The sequence below is a fragment of the Camellia sinensis genome, chromosome 5 (assembly GCF_055761805.1).
Source record: "Camellia sinensis isolate YWXY chromosome 5, ASM5576180v1, whole genome shotgun sequence".
NCBI lineage: Eukaryota > Viridiplantae > Streptophyta > Magnoliopsida > Ericales > Theaceae > Camellia > Camellia sinensis.
Window position 1 is genome coordinate 46,438,760 of NC_138965.1, and position 7,666 is coordinate 46,446,425.

The window sequence follows — 7,666 nt, forward strand, 5'->3', positions numbered from 1 at the left end:
CAAAAAAGCTCTCAAGAAAATAATGTGAACTAAATAGAATATAAGTAGATGAAAAGGGTATTTTGGTCTTCTTATCTCAAATAGGACCTAATGGAATAGTCAAAAAGAATATGGGTTGGATGAAATAAACTCTTAAAAAATAGATTTATCAAAAAAACTAGCTCCCAAGAAAATAATGTGAACTAAATAAAATATAAGTAGATGAAAAGGGTATTTTGGTCTTCTTATCTCAAATAGAACCTAATAAAATAGTCAAAAAAAAATATGAATTAGATGAAATAAAACTCTTAAAAAATAAATTTATCAAAAAATCTTCATAATAATAATAACATAATATTAATTGATATATTAATGTGTATTTTAATACATACATGTAATACCACCGTATTTAAAATAATATAATTTAGTTTTGTATTATTCTAAAAGCTGAAGGTAGGTGTGTCCAATCAAGCTTCTCAAGTTCTCTCTGACCTCGCTTGTTCCGCCTCGCAAAATCAGAGTGTTCACAGACAGACCATCTTCTCTCTCTCTCTCTAACAATCATGGCGATGGCGGCGAGGAGACACTGCTCTTCTTCTCTGTGGTTCTCTCCTCTCTCCTCCCTCTTCCTCCCCAGAGGCGACCTCCTAGCTCTCCTCTTCATTCTCTCTCTCCTCCTCCACCACCTCACTCTCTCCACCGTTTCCGCCGCCGACTCACACTTCGAGGGTTTCGACGCCGACGACGAAACCCTAGACGATGACTCTCTCCATCTCATCGATCTCCCTCTCCGATCCCCAACACCTCCGACTATCACTCAGTCCGACATCACCAAGTCCGATCATGGACCCCCTGATCAAACCCCCTTTTCGGCCGATTCGGATATACCTTCCAAACCCTCATCGAGTTCGTTCGAGTACTGGGACGAAGACGAATTCGAAGGCCTCCCTGTACAACACCAACCTCCAGAAACCGTGAATTTAACCGATTCCGAATCGAATTCGGATTCGAAAACTGAAAAAACTGTGAAGAACACTGCTGATGTTCAACGATCGTATATAGTCGAGATTGCGTGCGGATGGTTCTTGATTATCTTTGTAATCAATTATTTCTATGGTAAGAAAGAGAATGAGAACATTGCGTTGGCTTGGGCAACGAAATTCGCGACCAAGGACTCGATTTTCGACAAGAATTTTAGTCTTTTGGGGGTCGGTGATGGGGCTGACTCACCATTGTTGTTGAAAGAAGGACAGAATGTGTTCAAATTTTATGCGAGCGGGCGGCGATTTTGTCAGGGGTTGTTGGCGACAATGGAGCTCAAGAGCCGGCACGATTTCATTTCGAGATTGTTCAATATGGTTGTGCCTTGTAAAGATGAGATGACTTTTGAGGTTTATATGAATGATGAAGCAATGGATCAGGTGGTTCTTGCACTGGCAAAGAAGAAGGCCTCAAAAACAATGCAAAAGGAAGTGAGGGATCTTCAGAGTTTCGCGAGTGTAGTTTCACCGCCGAGTAATAGGAAGTGGGTTGTTGAGGATTTGGCTGTTATTTCGGAGTCGAAGGAGGTTGCTGGGGATTTGATCACAGAGACCGTGCTTGAGCAGGTATCCATTTGTTCTAATTATTGTTTTGGAACTATTAATTATTCCATACATAAATCAGTTGTGTTTGTTGTTTATTATTGTTCTAGGCAGTCCTAAAATTGTTTGTCTGATAAAGAAAGTGGTCAGTTGTGATCCTGTTGTAGGGCTAAGTTGACTTTATTGTATGATTGCCAACTTGGAAACACATGAATTGACACCCAACCTGAGTCTTGTAGAACAAGGTCATTAATAATGATTCAATATCATGTTGTGATTAACACTATGTTTGGGAACGGAAAATGTTTCGTAGCTCAAATTTTGTGGCTCAAAAGTGGCTCAAATGGCCAAAACGACGTCGTTTTGGCCATTTTATGTTGTTCTGTACTCAAAACGACGTCGTTTTGGCCATTTGAGCCACTTTTGAGCCACAAAATTTGAGTTACGTAGCATTGTCGTTTGGGAACCTAGGAGAGAAAAGAAAAGTAATGAAATGATTGTAATTTTTCTCCTTCTTGGTTAGATGAGTAAGAAATAAAAGAAAATAAATGATTGTGATTTGTCTCATTCTTATTTGGTTAGATTTCATAAGAGAAAAAAAAAGAAACTGTTTTATGTTATATTACCAAAATAATCTTAATCATTTTATTTCTTTTATTTTTATAGGGATAAAATTAGTATTATGAAAATATAAGAATCTATTGGTTTTTTTCTATTTCAATCTCTCCACTTTTCAGAAGATTGAAAATGAGGGTTACAAGAGAAATGGGTTTTTCTCCGTTTCTTTCAATTTCTCTCCATTTAAGTTATCTAAACAAGTAAGAGAAATACATATCTCTTCATTTCTTTTTTCTCTCTCTCTAAATCACTCAATCCAATGTTGGACATTTTACGTACTTGGCCCAAAAAACATTGTGCATTGTGCATTAAATAGATCGTGGGTACTGGTAATTTTTTTTTTTAGTTTCTTTAGTGTGGTATTACTGGTCTGGCTGTTTGGAGGAGTTTGACTGAGTTAGTCTAACTACCTTGTTGTGTTTACCTATGTGCTTTGTGTTTTCACCATTTTTTATTATGGTAGTGAAAAGGCTTGACAAGATGCAACCAGCTTGTTGTGGGGTGGTACATGTGATGAGTTTAAATGTCATCTTGTAGTATGTACTCCTATTAGAGAGAGGGGTCTATGGATTTTTGGAGGCTTGTCATTTTAAATCAAGCTCTTTTGGAAAGTGGCTTTGGAGGTATACTTTCGAAAGAGACAGGTTTTTGAGGAGGGTGGTTCGGTCAAAATATGGTTGTATGTGGGGGGGATTGATCTACCATGGAGGTCTCCATGTCTCACGGTAAGGGACTATTGTAAAGCATCTTAGCAGGGTGAAATGATTTCTCGAAGTATGCTTGATTTATTGTTGGGAATGGGATGAACTTGTGTTTTTTAAAACATTTGTGTAGGGAGGAGAAGGTGGAGGGGACATATCTTGCCCTTGCTAGGATTGTGGTAAGGGAGCTGCTACTAGTGACTACCTTATAAAAGAATGTACTCAAGTCTTTTCAGATATTCCATAACAAAGAGAGACAGAGATCAAAGCCCTCAATTTATTTCCTTCATTTTCCTTTCTTCTCCTCTGATTTGCTGGTTTCTTCTTGTTCCTCTCAGTTTTAGTGTTTTGGTATAGGGCTTGGTTTGCCTTTGATCTCCTGTGAACTCCTTAGATCTCCTTCGCTCTCCTTCAATCTAGGGTTCAACATCCCTTGATCTCGGGCTTCGATCCTTCTCTTTTCGTAAGTGAATAGGACTTCAATCTCCATTGATCTCCTTTGTTATTCTAGTTCCTTTTGGTTTCACTCAAATCGAGAGCTTCGTTCTCCTTCATATTGTGCTACCTGAAGATTTCTCACAGGTTCTTTGATGGCAAAGCATGAAGAGCTACAAGACTCGTTGAATTAATACATGCAAATGTTTGCTTGAAGGTCAAGATGTTGCTTCGTCCCTTTGGAGAGGAAGGCCATCATGTTTCTTAGGTTCTACAATTTATACTGAAGATTGTAAGATGAAGAGGATTGTTCAGCAAGGGCTGAAGAGCTGGACTTTGTAGGTGAAGACCAGAATGGAAGTTGAGTGATGTTGGAGAGGGAGAGGTCTTCATAGAGATTGGACAAGAAGGAATCTTCACAGATCTCTCTTTTTGCTGGGGTATAAATTTTGATGATTGGACAAGATTTACGAGTTATCTCAGGCGCATTGGGGTAGAGATTTATTAGGGAGTTTGACAGGGGAAAGTAGGTTCCTGGAATGGAGGAGCCTTCAAAAGTGGAGGGAAGGTTAAGGAATGGGTGATATTAGGAAATATCTTACTGCAATATCAGTGTGGACTTTCCATGAATGAAGGAAGGTGTTATAAGTTGTTTAAGAAGACTTCAAAGCTACCAAACCATTCGACCAATGAAAGAGAAGGTGTTGAGTGAGAAGAAAAAAAGAGTCCTAATTAGAATGAGAGGAGAAGAAAGGGGAAAGGTGTAAGAAAAGCTAGACAGAAGAAAAGAGAGAGATAAGAGGGAGCAGCCATATCTGGGCTCTTACATTGTTTGATTTTCCCCTTCAAAGAGGCAAGAAAAATATATATACACATAAATATATTAAGATATTAACCATTTTTTTCATCATCTCTTGTATTCCAAGGTGCCAAATTACCGAAGTCATTTAAGTTGTCATGCATGTTGCATATGGATTCAGAGTATTAGGCTTTATGTCATAAAGGATCCAAGTGGCTTTTTTACGTGTTGGCTGTCGGTACCTAACACACAACCCTCCTCCTTTACCCGGGCTTGGGACCGGTGGAATTGTTAAGCAATCCCGGTGGAGTTGCATGTTGCATATGGATCTGAAGGGAAATTTAGTAGATGTGGGCATCCCTCTCACATTATAGATAAAAAGAACAGACTGAAATAAAATGACCATGCAAAACTAGTAAACTTGAAAGTATAACTTACAAAGAAACTGAATACTTCTGAATCTGAACTATGTTTGTTCTCTCTTAATCATATTTTTCTTATATATTCTTATTATTTCTTCTTATCCTACAGATTTTCTTTTCTTTTGAGTGATTTTTTTGGAGGCTTTGATTGATAACCTGTTTTGCTATTGTAAGCAATGCCCATTTTACCCAGACTAGTTCTACTGCAGCTCACCCTTTCACGGCTGTAACAGTAATAAATCTTATAACAAACGTGATGTCACGTATTTCTAGAAGAGTTGAGTATCTGCTTCTCCTCTCTGTATATAGTGTCATTCTATTCTTTATAGTCATCTGAGAGTTTCCTTGCAAAAAGAACATCCATTTTAATTGTTAGAATTGATTGTTCTTGACTTTTTAGTTGTTTGTTGATGGCAGGATGACTAATTGAGTTGTGGATTTACACTTTATTTACATGGTAATATTTCATAGATATCTATAATCTATGGGTTGCTATGTTCTCTCTCTTATTAGGGCTAAGACTTCAAAATTAGAAAACTATGACTCCTTGACTTTTATTCTTTACCTGTATAAATCATATATGAATGCCTCAAAACATACTTGAACTATGATATGACCAAAGAAACATGGATACGTAACACACTGGCATGAAAATTTTCAAAAGAAAAACTTGGACAAGATGTGTGAGGGACATGTCGGGGACCGTACAAAATATGTAGTTTGATATATTTATTATGCTATGAAACATCATTCGACAAACATGTCGTACCTGTACCGGTACTTACCGGTATGGTATTTTGTATGCTACTTGTGCATACGTACCAGGTACCGAAATCCAATTTTTTTTCTTCTTAATTTTTGACGTAACCAAACGTATCTAGCATATACTCAAGACGTACCGTACTTCATTCAAAATAATATTTTTTTCTACTACAGAGATAAAACAATATTTTCTTCTACTATAGCGATAAAATTCCTTTCATTAGACTTTTTTTTTTATTTTTAGTTTTATACTTAGCATGATTTTAAAATTAAGTTACGGTTCGTAAGTTATTTAATATAATGGCATTTAATTTTGATTTATACCTTTACTTTTGGCATTAAATGTTAATTATAGGTTGGATCTTAACAAATTAAACAATTTAATCAATTTTTGTATTATTCCAAATTAAAAATAAATATTTTTTTACAAACGTACCAAGCCGTACCCATACCCTAATTTTTTTAGATTTTACTGTATCGACGTACTTGTATCATATCAATGTTTTTCTTTTGTCATTGAATTTCAAATTATTTTATTCAATCTTGTAATGTGTTTTACGTGTGTGTAATCGATAAACTTGTGTTTCTCTAGTGTCTAAAGTGTGTTCAAGTCTAAATTTTTTTCAAAAAAAAAAAAATTTAAATAGAACATGTTAGAGCTGTATCCAGTAGGTGTTGAGAAGTGTCCACAAATATCATGATGTGTCGGGCACTGACAGTGTTTGACACGGCACACTACCTTCTTAGAAGTGTTTGTGTGCTTCTTAGGTTTGTAGCCATACACTTTCAATTTAGTTCCTCCAGCTGTCTCCATCAACAAGCTTATTCTTCCACTCGGTTATTTCTGATCCTTGCCCTTATCGGTGATTGTTTGCTGAAACGTTTTCTGTTGGTGTATCTAATTTTATTGTCATATGAAAATTAGTCCATCAAACAGCCACATAATTATAGAATTAACATCCAAAATAATTCTTTCCTCATGCAGCATGATTTGCACTTGTTTCTCTACAGGTCTTTGGCGACAAAGCTTTTGATAAATACGGAAAAGGTTTCATCTCAATGCATTTTTCTGATCAACATGCGGGCATGCACAAGAAGATGCTCGTGTTCAAGTTTGCTCTCCCTGATGCCAATCACATGGCTGACATGACTCGATTAATTGCTCTTGTGCCCTACTACATTGATTTAATCGGTCGCTACAAGCTCAGTTCACAGGTGGGTCATATTTATAATCATTTTTTCCAGTACATCTAGGTATTTGTCAATTTGTCATCATGATATTTTAAACCAAGATCTCTGCAATTAATACAGTCCCGGTCCAAGACAGAAGCAGCCCGAGTAAAGGCTGCTCAAGAGGCATACAAAGAACTTCAAAATGCTAGGCAAGACGCGTTGCAGAAAAAGAAGGCTGAACGGAGAAAGTTGCTGGAGGAAGCTGAGGCAAAGCTCAATGCCGAGGCAATTCGCAAGAAAGAGGCAAAAGAGCGTGCTCGCCAGGTGAAGAAGGCCGCGCCAAAGGTGAAGATGACACGTGCTCACTAGATCTGAATTAGTTCAGTTTGTTCTGTGCTATGCAAGTCTTATCATCATTTTTCTCAATTTTGAGATGGGTTCCCGCTCCATTCCTATGCAGATACAAATAGATTCTGTACCATCACACGCCTGTGTATGATGTTAGCAGTAGTTAGGTCAACATTTACTTACCCAAAAAAAAAGGTCTTCGACATTTGCCACGACGCTGTGGTTTTTGAACATTAGTCCTATTCAGTAATGTGACTAAACAAGGCATCAGTTATCGATTATCAAAAGATTTATTTTCAAGAAGCAACCGCGTTATTTCTACTGTTTTTGGGCCATGCAAACCAAGAGTGTTCGTTTTCTTTTTGAAAATAAATCTTATGATTATCAAAAATTGATGCATTTTTTTTTTCAATTTGGCTGCACACAATTATCATCTGTATATTATGCATACGATGCAGATGGATAATATTTGCAGAATGTGCTCTTTTGGGAGTGAGTGAATGATTGATGGCTTTGGAAGAATGAAACTATAGTAGTAGTAAACAGTCTACACAAGATTTAAAGATGGAATGTGTGTCCATGCTCGAATCAAATAGAAGGAATAAACAGGTGAACAAAGGTGTTTTGTCTAAATGTGTTTACTTCAAAAAACTAATAAATACAGGAGTAGTTATATTTTAATAGCTAGACATTTAATAAAATATTTTTATAAATTAATCATACAATAAAAATACAATTTTAGAAGCATTTTGGTCTTCTTGTTTCATATTTAATCATGTGACAATTCTGTTCTCTTTGGATTTTAGTTTATTGTATATTTTTTTTATAAATAATTTTCAAGTAAAT

At 36.5% G+C, this 7,666-nt stretch overlaps 1 protein-coding gene across 1 annotated transcript; it reads left to right on the forward strand.

Annotated features, from left to right (window-relative positions):
• Window positions 1-381: 381 nt before the first annotated feature.
• On the forward strand, window positions 382-7,453 carry LOC114265182 (uncharacterized protein At5g49945). The gene is made up of 3 exons (XM_028205947.2): window positions 382-1,586; window positions 6,311-6,514; window positions 6,611-7,453. The coding sequence occupies exons 1-3, from the start codon at window positions 543-545 to the stop codon at window positions 6,839-6,841; spliced, it is 1,479 nt and encodes a 492-aa protein (XP_028061748.2). The 5' UTR covers window positions 382-542; the 3' UTR covers window positions 6,842-7,453.
• The last annotated feature ends 213 nt before the right edge of the window (window positions 7,454-7,666 follow it).